This window comes from Acipenser ruthenus, chromosome 15, assembly GCF_902713425.1.
Source record: "Acipenser ruthenus chromosome 15, fAciRut3.2 maternal haplotype, whole genome shotgun sequence".
Taxonomy (NCBI): domain Eukaryota; kingdom Metazoa; phylum Chordata; class Actinopteri; order Acipenseriformes; family Acipenseridae; genus Acipenser; species Acipenser ruthenus.
Genome location: NC_081203.1, coordinates 26,676,644 through 26,695,723, shown reverse-complemented (window position 1 = coordinate 26,695,723; position 19,080 = coordinate 26,676,644). Strand labels below are relative to the sequence as shown.

General features: G+C 34.6%; 1 protein-coding gene across 1 annotated transcript in view; it reads left to right on the top strand.

Moving 5' to 3' along the window:
• The window catches only part of LOC117422286 (striatin-3-like), a 24,762-nt gene extending 5,682 nt beyond the window's left edge, over positions 1 to 19,080 (top strand). The window contains exons 2-16 of the mRNA XM_058987661.1: positions 5,168 to 5,271; positions 5,801 to 5,874; positions 7,784 to 7,865; positions 8,104 to 8,280; positions 8,965 to 9,115; positions 9,329 to 9,470; positions 11,242 to 11,375; positions 11,861 to 12,036; positions 12,536 to 12,583; positions 14,391 to 14,512; positions 14,840 to 15,007; positions 15,646 to 15,786; positions 16,499 to 16,606; positions 17,205 to 17,291; positions 17,374 to 19,080. Of these exons, the coding sequence (XP_058843644.1) occupies positions 5,168 to 5,271; positions 5,801 to 5,874; positions 7,784 to 7,865; positions 8,104 to 8,280; positions 8,965 to 9,115; positions 9,329 to 9,470; positions 11,242 to 11,375; positions 11,861 to 12,036; positions 12,536 to 12,583; positions 14,391 to 14,512; positions 14,840 to 15,007; positions 15,646 to 15,786; positions 16,499 to 16,606; positions 17,205 to 17,291; positions 17,374 to 17,543 (1,884 nt within the window). The 3' untranslated portion in view covers positions 17,544 to 19,080. The remainder of the gene's footprint in view (positions 1 to 5,167; positions 5,272 to 5,800; positions 5,875 to 7,783; positions 7,866 to 8,103; positions 8,281 to 8,964; positions 9,116 to 9,328; positions 9,471 to 11,241; positions 11,376 to 11,860; positions 12,037 to 12,535; positions 12,584 to 14,390; positions 14,513 to 14,839; positions 15,008 to 15,645; positions 15,787 to 16,498; positions 16,607 to 17,204; positions 17,292 to 17,373) is intronic.

Sequence of the window (19,080 nt, the reverse complement as noted above, 5' to 3'; positions counted from 1 at the left end):
GACATGGCCCCTGTGTGTGTGCCTTTATTTTACAGCAAGATGTTACAATATATAACACGTAAAAGTAGAAAAATATCCCAGGAGTAAAGAATAAGTTGTGTAGGCCTTACTTTACCCCAGTGAATTAACTACAAAATAAAGGATACCAAATAGCAGTTCAAGTTAAACATTGTTTTGTTTATACCTGAAATAAATAGTACATAAAGTTGACACAGCATTTTATTTATTTTGTACTTTTTTTCCCATTCCTTGCCATTGTCGTTTCTTCACAGTAAACAGTAGCCATAGACATGTTTTCATTAAGTAATAACATGAGGTTTACTCATGCCTTTTTGTAGCTGAACAAGCAAATCAAAACTGAAATTTAACTTAACACTGCAAATAAAACAAATGTGGAAATGGCGTTGTAAAATGAAGGGGTTCTGGTTTATTACATTCCACATAACAGAAAGTCGCAACAAAAAATATAGAATGTATAAAAATCACAACACAACATTCCCAGCAAGTTCGGCACTCTTTAAGCGAGGCATTTCAGAATGACGTGCTTTCCTTTTTTCTGTCCCATGAGAATCTGGTTTGTTTACTTTTTGCTGTCTAAAATACTGACTCGCTTCTCAAATCTCAAGCAGCACAGTGACTTTAGCCGGTAGTGATCGCACATCCTAATCTGTTTCCACTAAGCCTAATTACTTTTTGGTGACAAAAACTGTTAAATAGCAACTGTCAATCCCGTTTCATTATTAGTTTCTAGATTGCTTTTTTAAAATCCATAGCCCTACCCTTATTTGAGATTGTTTTCGGTAGGTGACATTGACAGAAAATGATTCATTCTTAAACAAGAACAGTCTTCAAAGCAGGCGCTTGTATAGATGAGTAATACTGAATGGGTGGGTGGTTAGCCTCACATTCCAAGAGTAAGTGCTCACGAATAGTTTGTGGGAGAGTCATGTTGTGATTGGATCATTTACTCTCATGTTCCCAGGTCTCATTGATTTCTGGGTATGTTTTTTTTTTATATAATTTTTTATATATTTATATACATTAGTGATGAATACTAGACTACTGAGTTAAATTTTTCTGTCTTGAAAAGGGTGTACACATATTTTTTATTATGATTCCCATGGTAATTGTGTGTCCAAAATTGTTCGCTTTTTTAGAAATGTGCTCCCTAATTACTTGCTACCAAGGTGATATTTATTTATTCTGTCAAGATTGTTTAGGATTAACATTGGCAGTAGTTTTACAATGTTTTGCATAATAAGCTTTAAACACCATAGCAGAGTAGGCTGCCTGGAAACATGTAATTGAGCGATACTTTAATGTTTACATCAGTGATCGTCAGGATTAAAATCTGGGTTAACACCATCTTTTGAAGTCAAGGAGTCCATTTCTGTACAAGTGGTTGTTGTTTTTAGTTCTGATGGCCGCTACAAGCCCTGTCTGCAAGGCATTGCAGGACCTTTTAGAATATATGTTTTTCAAAAATAATTTGCTCATTTAGTAACCATATTGTAACCCACTCGCTGGTCAGGACAGAAGACCAATGGGCAACCTCTGTTCCCGCTACCAAGCCAATTGCCTCTTCCAAAACCTTGGCACGAACAGGATTTAAACTATGCTTGCATAACCCCCTTACTCAATTGCACATTTTTTAAATGCAGAAGTGTTGAGAAACAAAGTTTGCCACAGACACAAAGCTACAGGGAAAATACACACCTGGACTGGGCAACTTCCAAAGAAACCGCATAACATGTCTCAATTAGAATTTGTAATTCTTTACATCAGAAGAAAATATTTTCAAAACTTTTTACAACTGCAAAATAGTGTGCAAGTCAGGACTTAAATTTTCCTGTGGATAACTGAGACACTCAACATATCATTTCAGTCCCTTTTACTAAGGCAGGAGGTGAGATTCCAAAATGTTAATTGTAAAAAATGGTCATTCTCAATAATATATTTCTCAACAGATGAAAGGCATTCTTTAATAAAAGACAGTAGAACTAAAACTATCACACACATTTACAGTAATACAGCACACACACATATGTCTGTCTCAATGTCATTATATACTCACAACTTGATAGCAAATTATATAATATGTTCTGCTTTATATTGTGAATGACTTTTAAAAGCTATATATTTGGCTTTTCCTGAAGGAAAAGCAGAAATTGAACCTACAGTAGAGTGTGGGTTGGTTGTAAGTTTTTATGCAATGTAATTAAGCAGCTAAAAAGATTCATGTCCTGTGCGTTGGAATTGTCATGGTTTTTACTTTAGTTTCTGGAAGACGGCAATAAAACAATGATCATTAAATATACTGAGTCTTGGAGCATAAAATGCCCGCAGTGGTCCACCATATCCTTTCGTTTTGCAGTGTGGTTAGGATTTTTGAGCAACCTATTAACTTTACAGTTGGTGTTTGTACTCTGCTTCCCATTTGAAGGTGGTGATATTTCATGCATCTGGTGCAGTGTCCCCATGTATTTGTATTTGGTCCCATTATGTCGGGTAGGGAAAGGATTTGAACTTTGAACATGTAGATAAAACTTGTCACCACCACATGAACATAAACGGTTTCTGTTGTATCAGTGTCAGCTGGTGTGTTTGTGGGGAAAAAAAAGATGATTTAACAGATACTGCATGAAAGGAAATGCAGAGTTACACAGTACAACAAATACACAGGCTAATGATGACAGAGACGAGACGAGACTATTGCAAATGAATTACACAGTACATTTCCCTTTGGCCCTGATTTTCACTCACTGGAATCAACACTCTTGACACCTATCTTTCCAGTTATAACAGTGTCATCTTGCAATTCAGAGTTGTCAGCCAGTCATCCATACAGTAGCCTATTCACATGACATATGGCATTTGAATGTGTATTGCAAACATTTCACACATTAACTTGGTGGATCCTTAACCAAGATAAATAGATTAGTATCTGCAAGAATTTGTACAGATATGTTGACAGCTTCATGTGGCGATCTTTTTAATTTAAGGCGAACCCACTTGTTTGTCAGGCATGCCTGAAGTTTAAAACACACATTAACAATAACACCCCCTCAAATGTATGCATCTAAATTAAAATTAACACATGGCCTCTCTGTATGCAGTCCTATTCAGCACAGTTGTAAAAATGTTACACTTGTTTTTCAACTTGAATTTCTTTTAATAAAAAAAGTTTAATACATACCAGATCCTGTACTGTGAAATCAATACAAGCAAAAGTAAAATGCACTCCCTTTATTCTGCTGAGCACATACATACATTCAGTTTTATTTTGTTTATAAAAGTGGGTCAAAGCAGGTTGTACTCTGCTCTGTTCCAAGGTTGCTGAGGTCATAAACCTCTTCTCACATCCTGTATGTAATTACAAATGTTTGTACAGCCAATAGAGGAAGAGCATAATGCAGCATCAGTCCCATGCACCCGATCTATAGCCAAAAATATGATATCATCACTTTCAAAAGAAACACATGCAAAGATGGCGTCGGTTGCAGTCTGACAAATGGGATTATACCTGGGTAAAGCGTTATGATCAATTTGAACTCCCTTTATAACACTAACCATGTGAACTTGAATCACAGGAGAGGTACGCTGGAATCTACCCTGCTGATCGCGCTGCCTGTTCCTGTTACAGAGTGTAAGCAGGGCTTTTAGTCACGACTCAAGATCTTGTGGAGGATGGAACAGCTTTTGGACTCGCACTTGGTGTGAAACTTTCAAAATAAAACAAAAAGGATGATTGGTATTAACTGTCTTTAGTTAACAGACAACAAATGACCAAAGATTTCTTGCCATCACTGAAGCTGTTTCCATACAATTACTGTAGTATACGGGGCACAGACTTGCAACATTGTACATTCTAGGAACTGGATTTGAAATCAGGGATTGAATCCTACAGTATGCAGCCAGCTCTATTCAGTGCTATTTTAAGTTTATGGAAATCTCTTGCAATCGTGTCCACAACTGCCATGACTAGCCTCTTCAAAAAAAGAAAAAACTATATACAAGCAAATTTAAATGAATCCTGAAGTGAAAGTGTTTGCTTCATATTTTTGGGGCTGATGGTGCATAATTTTTTATTTATTTTTTAAATCCAGGAATGACCAGGATGATTATTTTTTTTTCGTTTTGTGTTTTGTTGCAGTACTCAAAGGTATATGTAGATTCATATTATTATGCATTCATATAAATTCTAGTGGACATTGCATATTTTAGTTGACCATGATACAGCAGGTAAAATATATGTTGATGGATGATTGTAAATATAATTGAAGGTTAGTTTACTTGGTAAACAAAATGGTTGTCCTAGGGAACTTGGCATTGGTCACTCCTAGTAGTAAAAATAGTCTTAGTTATTTATGGTTGCTTTTTAGTAATGTAGATCATATTACAATATATTGCACATGGTGTTGGTGAACTGTAAACAGGGATTCTAAACTATCTAACAATAGTACTGACTTTTGAGTTGTATGCTATTCTATAACAAGACCAACAAGATCTTTCACATCTTGTAAATGCAGTAGATTAAGAGTGTTGGACTTTCTGGGTAACGGTGGGTATGTGACAAGAATTAAAATGAAGTACAACTGGGACAAGGTCGGCCTCACTTTCTGTTCATGTTGCTACTCATTCATACTGCAATGGAAGATAGGAGGTCAAGTTTACCCCAATTGTGTCTTAACATAGGTGTAAATATAACTGTAGAACCTCAAACTTCAATTTGTACAATAGCTTTTAAGTTCATTCAATTACTTTAAGGTTGCATATCATTGTCAAGTTCTACAGTAAACGATGTTTACATGTTTCAGGGATGGAAATAAGACCCCCATTGCATAGCAGTTTGATCCATTCCTGGCTTTACTGTAAGTGTAATAAGATGCACCTGAGCTTGTTACCTATACACTGTGGCTAATCAAGCTCGTAGTAAAATCTGTAATGGGAGAAACTGCTATGCAATAGGAGTCTTATTTCCATCTTTGATGTTTGGAATAGCTCAGAGAATAATTAAACGCTTTCAAATTTTCTTCATTATGGAAAAGCTTACTTGTCCAGTTGTTAAAATAATTTGCTTGAACATTACCGATATAAAAATAATGTTTTGAAGTTGCGGATAATCCTGTTTTGAGGTGGTGATAAATACATTGTTCTCCTTTTTTAGGCTCGGATAGCATTTCTACAAGGAGAAAGAAAGGGTCAAGAAAATTTAAAGAATGATCTAGTAAGAAGAATAAAAATGTTAGAATATGCATTAAAACAAGAAAGGTAAGTGACATTTATAAAGTAGTTTTTTTATATTGTTGATGTTTGTATATAGCTTTATAATCCATTTTAAGTGTCATATAATTTATTTACACAAATGTTCACAAATGCAGATGATAGCCACAGTTCAGAAAGTTAGTAAAAAAAAAAAGTTTTAAAAAAGTTAATTTGTGTCAGCAGCAGTTAACATTTTTGGCTCAAATGTTTGGGTTAGTTTTGGAAGACCTTTCACTGTTCTGTCATGTTTAATGGAATTGTTGAAGCCATTCATGTAATGTTAGCTGATACCAAACTTCTTGTCACTTATAACCCATTAAAAGCTTGCCCCTAGTTTTCAGAATTGGAAATTTCATTATGAACTGCCAATGTTTCTTTAGCTTTATGGTTAAATGTTACCCACATCTTTGCTTTCTGTTAATACAATACATTTGAGTATAATATATGTCAGTATAACCACAATGTTCTTATAGGATGTAATCAATTTGTGGTTTCTAGCTGCTTCTGAAAAATTGAATTTCTCTTCCACTTCTAGGGCAAAGTATCATAAATTAAAATACGGCACAGAATTAAATCAAGGTGACTTAAAGATGCCAACCTTTGAATCAGGTAACAAATTTTATTATTTTCTTTTTTTCTTCTTTTTTTTAAAATAAATCACAGCTATCCAGGTGCTTACCTTGAATGATAACTTAAGTAATAACTGTTTTATTAAGTGTATCTTTTGGGAATTGCATTTATTACAAGTTTTAAATATGACTATTATTGAGTGATTTCTAAAACAACAAAACCTTGCGTGCCCTCTAATGAATTCCCAAATTGATGTTGCCGTAATGGGATATTGTACCTTGTAAATCACAATTTTTGAATTTATTTGCATTTGAACAAATGTGGCAAAAATATTTTTGGAGAACTTTATTTTCAAGGATATTAGATTTAAACAGCAACATTTTTTATTTAAATTATTAAGTTTGTGTGTTTTGCTCTAGGGTATACAGTAGCTGACATTTTGGGTGCAAGAATTGTATGTTACCGGAGCGTTCCACTTTTCAGTTGTAACAATAAATTACTTTTTTTTTTTTTTTATATATAGTTTTGTATTTAAATGTTTTGAAAGTGTAAAACTGGGCAAGTTGGTATCCTTTAGTGATTGTCTTCATCTTCATCCAAGCATTCCCTTTACACATAAATAGTTCAATTTTGTGCAATGAGGATTGTCTACAGTCTTTTAGCAAGCTTTTTATTCATGAGTTTTGAGATTGTCCTCTATTCTGTTTAGGGCATTCCTTATGCAGTGAATGAAATTCAGTCCTATTAAGAATTCAGCTGTCTCCGGTCACAAAAGATAACATTTTTACGACATTAGTCATTAGTTGCGACATTCTGAATGCAAGATTTTTTAAATGTATAATTACTGGACCTTTGACAGTAAGAAAAAAGAAACTACTGTTGGCGTTGATTTTAGTGAAGACTATTAATCTCAAAATTAAATTGTAATTTAAGATTATACTCTATTTAAGTAGTATGGATTGCATTTCATGTTTTTTTGGATTATTAATGACACTAGATACATTTAGAAATAATTGTATAAGTGTACATAATTGCTTAAGTTTAAGATTGATCTACAGCCCTATCTAAAAGTTTTGTATTAGCATAGGTGTTTTTTTTTCAGTACTTCTATAGCTTTCCAGAGAAGATGTGATTGCCGTTTGGTATTCTGATGTACCTGTCTACACTTCAGTCATTCTTCACTGCTTTTTGGAACGCTAAGGAATATGCTATGGGAATTAGTTGAATACAAGTGCCATTCCTAACATGTATTTTTGTATTACAAGAGTGGTATTTTCCTTTTTTAGTAATCACATTAAAAAAAATAGTAATAAAAAATGTTGAAGTGCGTTTGTCATTTTAACTTCCTAGCTAATTTTGTTCTGGAAAAGAAGAACTTCTGTAGAATCCTGCATACAGCAAGTACAGTAGTTCTGCTAAATGTAACCATACTGTACAGTAAAAAGAACAATGCCACTGTCTGTTTAGTCTTTTCATGTTGAGCACAAAAGGATATAATTTCCCCTTTCTGGTAAAAAATATGTCTGATTTTTATAATCTCAAAGACTTTCGTGAGAGCAGATCTGGTTGTACTACTTGTAATTAATACCGGATAGGTTATTTACGAAATATCTTTTATCTAAAATCTCAATTTATTTTTGTACTTCCCTAAATCTATTCATTCACTTGCCATATTACTTTCAGCTTTTTACTTGCAAATAAAGGACCAGTTGTGGTAAATACTTGTGGCCATTGATGTTTAATCCAGACATTGCATACATTATTACTAAATATAATTACTTAAACAAAAGTTGCAAAATAATTGGTGCAAGATGAGGATTAATGGATAATACAAAATTAAGTGTTATAAGAACTGTTCGTAAGAGGATATAATACACTGTTTATCATAAGTGCTGCAGAAGGTCACTAATCTCCCTAACTAATTGCTTGTTTGTTTTTTCTCTTGTAGAAGAAACCAAAGAGACAGAGGTCCCAGCAGTACCTCAGAACAGCCAGTTAACATGGAAACAAGGCAGACAGTTGCTTAGACAGTAAGTAATGATATGAAAGATAAACCTGTAAACAAGTTTTCCAGTTAGGAACAGGTTATTAAACAGATTTTACAAATTGTCTACAGTGTCCTATTTATTATTTTCATGTACAGGTTAGCTGAACAATCACATTTCCAATTGCATTGTTTTGTTATACCAAAATTTTGTTTTGTTTGTTTTAAATGCTACGTTTATGTTGGAAGTAATATGCTTATTTTTTTTTCTCATCTCTCTACAGGTATCTTCAGGAAGTAGGTTACACAGATACAATATTAGATGTACGGTCCCAAAGGGTACGGTCTTTACTAGGGCTGTCGGGCTCTGAGCAAAATGGCTCTGTAGAGACAAAAAATCTGGAACAGATTCTCAATGGAGGAGAATCTCCAGCAAAACAAAAGGGACAAGACTTAAAAAGGTACTATGTTTGTTCCTTTGCTAACTGCCTTTGATGTGAAAGTTATAAAAGTTCATTTTTAAGTTTGACTTCAAAGTACATATTTATAGCAATTATTGGTATTGGACAACAAATGGCGCATTCAGGAAATTCTATTTATCTTGTGGTTTGATCATTGTCTTTTAATTACCCAGTCAAGAGCTTTAAATCTAAATTTCATCCTTTTTTCTATGCTCTTGTGTAAATGCTTTAAACCATAAAGAAAACCTATGTGAACATGAGTAACACAAATATTAATAAGAATGAATTTCTAGGTGTGCGCTTCTTCTAGTACTACTTTAAAAGTAAATATGTACTTTTAAGTTTGTCTGTAATGATTTTTCTAACAAAAAACATATACCGTTAACATTAATCTGTAATAGATTGTCCAAGTTGAATTGCAAACCTTAATATATTTGCTTAGTGCTACTTTCAAGGATTTTATTGCGTATCTGAAAAATATCTATTGCTACTTGGACTTCTGTCAAGAGTCTGCCTTGATCTAGTGTTACTTTGCAACAACTCCTTACACTTTTCAAAATAACCAATAAATTAATTCTGAAAACTGTTTTGTCTTGTGAAATTCATCAGCTTTTAGCAAGATTTAGTTGATGAATGTGTGTATCCGTGGTAACCATCAAGCTGTCTTAACTGTATTGTGTACAGGAATCCAGGAGATGTTCTGGAAACATTTAACTTCTTAGAAAATGCAGATGACAGTGACGAAGATGATGACGATGATGAAGAGGGAGATCTTGTGGCAGACATCACAGGTGGAAAACAAAAGCACAGAATAAACAAGAAACATAAAATCAAGGTAATCTGGTCACAAAAATGAACTATTATGATATGTTATGAAGCATATGGTTATTCAGGAAACCTATAGTTAGTTGGAACTGTACAAATGTAATCGTATCATAGTGTGATATTTATACTTATTTTATTCTGCCATATATTTAACAATACAGTTCTAGTGAGACTGGTATAGAAGCTCTGTACAAGTGGTGGGATATTTTTGTGGTAATTGCAGATCGGTAATGAGGGACTGGCGGCAGACCTCCCTGATGATCCAGACACAGAGGAGGCCCTGAAGGAATTTGATTTCTTAGTGACAGCGGAAGATGGGGAAGGAGCTGGGGAAGCAAGAAGTTCAGGGGATGGAACAGAGTGGGGTAAGGCAGCTTACTGAAATTTTGAGATTTGCAGTAGTCGTCAAATGGTAGGATGCCGGTGTAAACAATAATTTTGATTTGCCTCTTGCCTTTTCTGCTTGCTTGAATTGCTGATTTACAGTATTATACTCCGAGGAGTATTTAAGAGCGTATTAAATGTTATAATATGCTATACTGGGTAGGTATTTAACTGGCGGTCTAAAATGCCTCTGAACACTCCTAACCTTGTCATTCCCTCTGCATTAGGTCTAAAATGTAGTGTAATGTAAAAAAAAAAAATCCTCCACCTGCCAACTAAAAAGCCAGTCGGTTATCTTTGATCAGATCATCATTAAAACCGTACTAGCACAGCTTCACTGTATATGAATGGATATGGCTCTGTAAAGTGTAAAAGCAGGTCATTCAGGCGTTTTGGAGCAGTCATGGTACAGAGGAAAACCTCTGCAATGTTCTATCCCTTGTTGCGTATTTTGCTACCATCAGTGCTAGTATTTAAAATGTCTTGCTCGCAAACATTTCATGTTTTACAGTACGGGTCTTGCGGCTCTTGACTATATGGAAATTTTAATATGCGGCTTGTAGGGTGTTGAGGTTTTTTTTGTAGGGGGGGATCTTGATGCACAGCTGGTTGTAAAAGAAAGAAAGTGGTAAACACACCAGTAAATGCTATTTATGTCGCATTGAAAATGTTTGTGAAACAACATGAATGTAATTTTATTTTTGAATTTGCATTTAATTTTTTTTAATGAAAATTGAACACACCATTTCCACTCTTTTTCAATGTAGTTCCATTTAATGTTTTACCCCAGGGCATATCAGTAACAGCAGTATTAAAATACTATAGCATATACTGTAAACTTGCTCTGCCAATCTTTGGAGACTATGAATTGCCATTTCTAGAAGCACAGATATATTCAGGGTTATGCTTACACCATGAGAATGCATCCCCCATGAAATCTGCACAGCTGCTACTATGGGTTGACTTTCAGGCACTTCGTTTGTTGTTGAATTCAAAACCAGAAAAACTGGAGCTTTAAGACTGTGCTTAAATTCTGGGAACACTCAGCTCTACAAAATGTTGACTGCAGTAGTTACCTTAATATACTGTTTGTTATTGATGGGCATTCTTGGCTTTCTTTAGTGTGGTGATGATGGAATTTATTTAAAACAGAACAGGTCCCTGTTTTTTTTTTGGTTTTTTTTATATAAAAAAACAGCAACCTCTGTACACAGTTACATTAACCTGTGTAATAAGGGTTCAAATAAATAAACTTGTCATGTTAGGTGAAGTGTACATATTGGCTAGTGTTGTGTGGCTGTTCTGTTAAAATGACAGTGTCCTGTGATTCTGCTAGAATGTGTGTTTTCAAAACATTTGTATCTTTCCTATGTTAATTCTACAACTGAGACAGTTATTTTATAATCTGCACTTTCATTGCAGTTTTCTGCAAGTATGCTTCAGTAATCGGGCATCTCCACAAATCCAGATGAATGATGATAGTGTAATTGTATGGTTTATGTAATCCATGAACATGTACATTTTATGTTTTCTTTAGGCTGTGCTAAGTGAAATAGCACCTCATTTAAACAAGCAGATAAATTATCTGATACCTCTTTAGGTAAACAGTTTACCAGATGTATTTTCTTGAACTAAATTATATGATTTGCATGAATGTTATGTCCAATAAACTTGCCTCTGTTCACCTTCACCTCTTTTCTGCTATAGCTTGGCTTTTGTTTACAATTCTCAGTTTTCAATATCTTTTTTTAGCTGAGCCTTTAGCATTTCCATCTGGTGGTGGCAAGTCATTTATTATGGGTTCTGATGACGTGCTGGAAAGTGTCCTGGGCCTTGGTGACTTGGCAGATCTAACGGTTACAAATGATGCTGATTACAGCTATGATGTAAGTACTCATTGGATGTGGAATAATGGATAGCTGGATAAAAATGTAACCCTCTTCTCCCAAAATACCCCCCTCCCCCTGGAATACTGTACTGTAGATAAGACTAAGAAGTATTTGGTGGGTTCACTAAAACTTTGTGTAGATGATGCATGACAAATCAAATATATTTCTTTAAGAATGTTAGTTTATAAGTATTTTTTGCTGCCGATACCTCTCATCTGTTTGTCAAACTGACTTAATAATTATATTTTTATTTCTGATTTAATCTTAAGACAGTTGTGTCCATCTTAATTATGTTCAGTAAAACATAACTTTCATTCAAATATTTAGTTAAAAAAAGATAGTGATGTCATCTATAGTGTATTTTAGGAGAAAGAATCTGTATGAGCATTAACTTATTAACGTTGTAAATGGATAGTAGCAGGGGTTCATGATTTGTGTGGCCTTTATACAACAGCTGTGTAACTGCACTGTTCTATCTTTAGTTGCCAGCTAATAAGGATGCCTTTAGGAAGACATGGAATCCCAAGTATACACTACGTAGCCACTTTGATGGAGTGAGATCCTTAGTGTTTCACCCAGTAGAGCCTGTGCTGGTAACAGCCTCTGAGGACCACACGCTGAAACTCTGGAACCTGCAGAAAACAGTTCCTGCCAAAAAGCAAGTATCTTACTACTCAAAGTAATCCAGTCTTTCAAATGATTAGACTTGTGGTATAGGATGCCAGTTTGTCGTCGTCTTCTTCTAAACAGCATTTCTGTAAAGATGTCAGTAAAATAAAGATTCAACAGTCTTCAGTATGGAAACTAATTATTTCCATGATTCAGTATATAGTTTTATAACCGCTTAGGCATATATGCATTTTTAAAGGTTGAGGACACTTGCCATCTACTATGATTCACCCTGTGTTGTATGAATTCCCCTCACGCAATTGTATTGCTGTATCATCTGCCTGCTGCTTTTATTAGAATTGGTTTTGTTTACACAAGGGTCAGCTTACGCCAATAAATGTTTTGCACATGACCTATTTTATGTAACAAGGTATAGATATATGCCTGTGTTCTTCACATTGTTCACAAAGCCTGAAAGAATAATTGTGTTGTTACATATTGTCACATTGTTGTAAATATTTAATTACTTTTTCATCTTGTTCTTGCAGGAGTGCATCATTAGATGTTGAGCCTATTTATACATTCAGAGCCCATGTGTAAGTGTCTTCTTACTTGAATACAGGCTGTCAAGTATTGCTTGACTGAGTATCTTGTTTTTTTTACTACATCGACCCAATTTTCATTTTTTATTGTCAAATCAAATGTTATTCATATAGTTTCTTTGATGCAAAGCGCTGTACAAGACAAAACAAAAGAAAGTCAAAATAAAATACATTTGTATAGAGAAATAGAGTAAAAAGAAAGCAAGATCAAAAAGAAACAGTTTGGTACAATATAATATAGTGCTGGGACGAACACGGGATTTTCATGTCCGTTCGGATATTCATTCGTTTTCAAAAAGTAATAAGACATTATATTGCTCAGAACGCAGGCCGAGACAGCATAGCAGCAAGGGCAGTGGACGTGGCCCGTGTGTATTTTACAGCAAGACATTACACTATGTAACACATTAAAGTAGAAAAATATCCCAGGAGTAAAGAATACGTTGTATAGGCCTTACTTTACCCCAGTGAAAACTACAAAGGATGCCAAATAGCAGTTCAAGTTAAACGTCGTTTTGTTTATTCCCGAAATAAATAGTACATAAAGTTGACACAGTATTTTATTTATTTTTTACTTTTTTGTTCATTCCTTGCCATTGCCTTTTCTTCACAGTAAACAGTGGCAATAGACACGTCTTCATAAAGTAATAACAAGGTTTACTTGTGTCTTTTTGTAGCTGAACAAGCAAATCAAAACTGAAATTTAACTTAACAAACGTGGAAATGGCGTTGTAAAATGAAGGGGTTCTGGTTTATTACATTCCACATAACAGAAAGTCGCAACAAAAAATATAGAATGTATAAAATCTATATAAAAATCACAACACAACATTTCCAGCAAGTTGGGCACTCTTTAAGTGAGGCATTTCAGAATGACGTGCTTGCCTTTTTTCTGTCCCATGAGATTGACTCGCTCTAAAGCAGCGAAACGAGTTTTTGACCCAGATGGCCTCCCATAGAGATCACTATGCGTGCGCACGCATAATCTGGTTTGTTTACTTTTTGCTGCCTAAAACTTTTAAATAGAGGCTCAAGAGCTGCTGTCTGTGTTTTTATATATATAATCTCACATGTCACACAGAGCTCTTTTTCATTTGCCATTTTTAAAACTGTCGCACTTTTGATGAGGTGGTAAATAAGTGCAAGGTATTTTTGTCATCCGAATACATGTCAAAAAATATTCGAATATTCAGATATTTGTCCCAGCACTAATATAATGTTAAAAATATATATTTGTAAAAAATAAATCAACTCTAAACTTCAGTGGGAGCCAGTGCTGTGAGGCCAACACAGGAGTTGTGTGGTCTCTTTTTTATTTTTTTTTAGTTCGCTCAGAATCCTAGCAGCTGCTTTCTATATAAGCTGCAGACAAGTTATGGCATGACCTGGGAGCCAAGCAAATAGAGCATTGCAGTTGTCAAGTCGGTAACACACAAAGGCATAGATTAGTTTCTCAGCATCAGACAAGAGAGAAATTACTGAAGTCAAGCAATGTGTCGCAGATGGTAAAAATGAACTTTGGTGACTTTACAGATATAAGACTCATTCAAAAGATAAATAAGATCCCCACATTTTTCTGTATGTGTGTTACAGGTTAAATTGTCCAGATCTATTTGCAAATATTTTGTGGCTTCTAGTTGCAAATCATTTTTGGGGCATCCACTTCTTCACATTAGTAATGCATTCAGTTAAGGTTGATACAGCCAGGGTATCACCAGGTTTTACGGTGAGCCATGAAAGGGGCTGTATAAAATGAATGTGTTATTGTTGTTACATCTTTTTCCTTGGTTTCCCTTCACAGAGGACCTGTATTGTCATTGGCAATCAGCTCCAATGGAGAACACTGTTTTAGTGGTGGTATTGATGCTGCTATTCAGTGGTGGAACATGCCCAGTCCTAATGTAGATCCTTACGACACATACGGTAGGTATCTCTTGTTTGCTTAAAAGTAAAGTTGGTAGACCTATTGCACCTTGTACATTGAATACATCTAACTGTTATAGTTGAGACCTGAGGTGCCTTTTTAAAAAAACAAATTGAATACAATAGGAGAATCTTACCTAGCTGTACATTTATGGATACAGATATTTTCAGTCCCTGACATACTTTTAAGTAAAACAGGTCTGCCTAATAACTATCTGGTCCTCCTGTCTTCTAAAACCCATAACGGGAGGGAGAGAGAGTCAATGTATAAATATTTGTGTTAAGAATTTCTGCTATGTTTTCATAAGCTGTTTTAATGCTTTTCAGATCCGAATGTTCTTGCTGGCACGTTTCTTGGCCACACAGATGCTGTATGGGGCCTTGCATTTAGTGGTATTAAGAACAGGCTGCTCTCCTGTTCAGCAGATGGCACTATTAGGTTATGGAATTCTTCAGAGAAGTCGCCTTGTATAAGTACATATAATGCAGAAAAGGGTAAATTTAATAAATTTTACATTCCATTTACTCCATTTGTAAAAATGTTAAAAATAAATAAATAAATAGCTGAAGTTTGTTGGACATGTGAAATGTATTAACTGTCTGAAACTCTTAATGTGGTGCTTACTATCCAACAGTGCAAACTACTTATAACACATTGGATGTTTATATCATACCCCATGGTTCTCTGCAACCTCTAAAAAAAAACAAAAAACAGTTTGTACTTGGATTTTAATTAATCCAATACATGGATCAAGCCAAAGCAAATCATTTGTCCTACGTATTATTTTTGATTGCCCATATACATTTATTATTATTATTATTATTATTATTATTATTATTATTATTATTATTATTATTTATTTCTTAGCAGACACCCTTATCCAGAGCGACTTACAGTTGTTACAAAATATCACATTATTTTTACATACAATTATTATTTTATATTAAGACACAAGCTAGGTGAAATTAATTAAAAAAAAAAGCAGGGTAAACGTTATAATGTGGTTCAAAGTCAATCCATACTTTTAAATTAAAATAAATAAATAAAAAAATCTATCAAATTTAATTGGTGAAAAATGTTTTTGCACAAGTTGCATATGTGTCAGTTTTACTTGTTTCTTCTTTTTTTGCAGAGCATGGAATTCCTACATCTGTTGATTTTAATGGATGTGACCCAGCTCACATGGTGGCCTCTTTTCATAATGGAAACACGGTTATTTATGATTTAGAGACATCTCGGCCAGCTGTGGTTTTGGCATCACAGGTGGATGCAAGTAAGTTCTTCTGTCTGCACAACAATTAGTCTGCTTCCCTCTGAGGTGGGCACTTCCAGATACAACACACCTGCACAGAGCTATGCATTTATTACAAACCTCTCAAAATAAATAGACATACAGGGCAGCAGTGTGGAGTAGTGGTTAGGGCTCAGGGCTCTGGACTCTTGACCGGAGGGTCGTGGGTCCAATCCCAGGTGGGGGACACTGCTGCTGTACCCTTGAGCAAGGTACTTTACCTAGATTGCTCCAGTAAAAACCCAACTGTAAAAATGGGTAATTGTATGTAAAATAATGTGATATTTGTATAATGTGAAATAATGTATAATGTGATATCTTGTAACAATTGTAAGTCGCCCTGGATAAGGGCGTCTGCTAAGAAATAAATAAATAAATAATAATAATAATAATAATCATGGTAATAGGATCTGATGTCTCTCAGGATATATTCTGCACAGCGTAGTGTGCAGGCATTCATTCTTTGTTTCATCATTTCTTTCTTTCCTAAATCAAATCTTATTGTAGGACAAAAGGAAAATCTAATTCTGTATTGGTTAATTCATTTTAGGTTGTTAAACCTGCTGTGAAATTAATGATGTTCCATAGCTTGATAATAATAATAATAATAATAATAATAATAATAATAATAATAATAATAATAATAAAACCTTGCTTCTATACTTGGCTAAAGTGTTTGTTTATTTTTTTTCAGATTCTCCTTTAGGTAGTCATATAAACAGTGTGGTCAGTCATCCCACATTACCTGTTACAATTACTGCTCATGAAGATAGACACATCAAGTTCTTTGACAATAAAACAGGTAAGAGATATTTATTGTGCGTTTAGAGCCTCCATATTTTATATTTAAAACATCAGATTTAAAGCATCATAATTTCATCTTGAAACGTTGAGGGGAAATCTAGTGAAAGTAGAGGACACTTATGCTACTTCTGTTTTACAAGTCGCTCAAATGTATTTTCAAGGTGTGTGTTTACACTGGGGTTGTACAAAACATGAAACACTATCTAGTTGTCTGCAGAGCCATTTGTTGCTGTTCCTTTGTGATAACCCACTGTAATTCTTTAAGTTGAGCGTGCTAATCTGCAGCCATCCTGTACAATTACAAGTAGCACCATGTAGTGGGGAATAGCATTTACTACAAAAAAGCTAATTCCCAGTACATTGCATTTATTAGTTTTGTCCGTTGTATGGACTTGCAGTTAAGTTGACCTAGTCTGCTTGCTAAGTGTCTTCACCTACGGCTTGGCCTCTTGCCTTTACATCACAGTCAAGTACCAAACGTTAACACCCTCTAATCAGGTTCTATTACCTAATTATATTATTTCTGTAACTTAATGTTTGTATTTGTGCAATGTAAACGATGAAGATAAATGCATGTGTGTGTTTACGGGCTCTAGGTAAACTGATCCATGCAATGGTGGCTCACCTGGATGCTGTTACAAGTCTGGCTGTGGATCCAAATGGAATCTACCTGATGTCAGGAAGTAAGTATGATATTAAAATGGCAACAATCAGCCATATTAAAAGTTTGATTTACTAAATCCATTTAACTTTACTAACTCCTAGGCCATGACTGCTCTATTCGCCTTTGGAACCTGGACAGCAAGACGTGTGTACAGGAAATCACTGCCCATCGGAAAAAGTCGGATGAATCCATTTATGATGTAGCGTTCCATCCATCAAAGGCGTATATAGCCAGTGCAGGAGCTGATGCCCTTGCCAAAGTGTTTGTGTAATGTAATATATTAGCCCTTAATAGCAGGTGAGCTTGGACACAAAAGAGGGATTACTTCACTGCCTTGAGTAACAAGATTACCATTTAGACACTACATCGTATCTGTCTTTCCACTTGATTCTCAGAAGATGGGCAGCGCAGGTACCAAGTGGTGAAGTTCTCACCAAAATCCTCAAATAATAACTTCAAACTAATTCATGTAACTGTATTACTGCAAGTAAAAACAGAAAACCAGTATTTGTAGCCTTGACTGGGTTTGAACTGAGCTATATCTGTTATGTAGGTGTATTTAAGTAAAAGTGGAGTCTAATTTTACAACGGTCAATTATGTTGGACTCTGTGCTGCCTTAGGGATAGGAATGTGGTGCTCTGCTTGGGAAAGTGACATCACAAAATAGCGATACTCATTCAGTTAGTGCCGTGCAGTTGATTTATGAGCTCAGTTGCCTGTTTAATCCATCATTTAGCGTTAAAAAAGACAATATTTTAGCATTAGTTTCATGAAAACCATTTTTTTGCAAAAAAAAATCTAGTTTTTATAAGCTTTTTATATATAAATGGCCTGTCATAACAGTGCTCAGAAGTTTGTTTTAAAAAAAAAAAAAAAAGAAAGAAAGAAAGGTTTTATTCACAATGCCCTGGTTATACTGATCTCACTGACCCACTGCAATGTAACCACACTCTACCCTTCTTCATTCTGAGATGATCTCAGCTAGTCCTTACTTACGGATGCTATTTTTAACAATTGCTTTAAACCGTCTTATCAGATTATTGAGGACTGTAGAAACAATGTGTTTAAATGGAACACGGAGTTCAGTGCTTACAGTGAACTCTTTTTTAAAATAAATAGCAGCTTCCTATCACTATGTGATATTTTTGTACATCTTACTGTATTTACAAGTTTATTTATCACGGGTTAGACAATTTAATGCTATTGCCCTGTTATTTATTTCACTTTTCTGTTGGTCTTTATACCCTTTTTTTGTTTGTATTAATAAGTCCTTGTAAGCCCTGTTTGTGTAAGACAGGGCTATGGCAAACAAAACAGAATTCCAAAAACTATAAAGTTAGTATGAACAGATGTTTTTAAGTACAGACCAAGTTTATTTTATGTCAGATAATAGGGGCTTGTCTGCCCCAGTGGAACTGGAAGGTGAAGTCCCAAGAGAAACACAATGTATTTGTTGGGAGGGTTGAAATAGAATGCAATGGAACTTAATCACGATTCGAAATCTGCTGTTTGGTGAATCTTTCCCTGCTTTGATTTTTATTATTTTTATTTTTTTGAACTGTGCATAAGTTTATGATGTAACAGATTTTTTTGTTTGTGTAATGCATGATTAATACAATAAAGTATTTTTTCTAGTCTTCCACAAAAAAAAAAGATTTCTGATCAGTTTGCGAGTTTTGATGAGTTTTGTAAGGTTTTTGTTTTACAAACTATGAATCAGCAAGTTTTTAAGATTGTACCACATAGCAAAAGTACAGCTGTTGAAAAGTAATGTATATAAAATGTCTATAATAAATATTAAATGGTG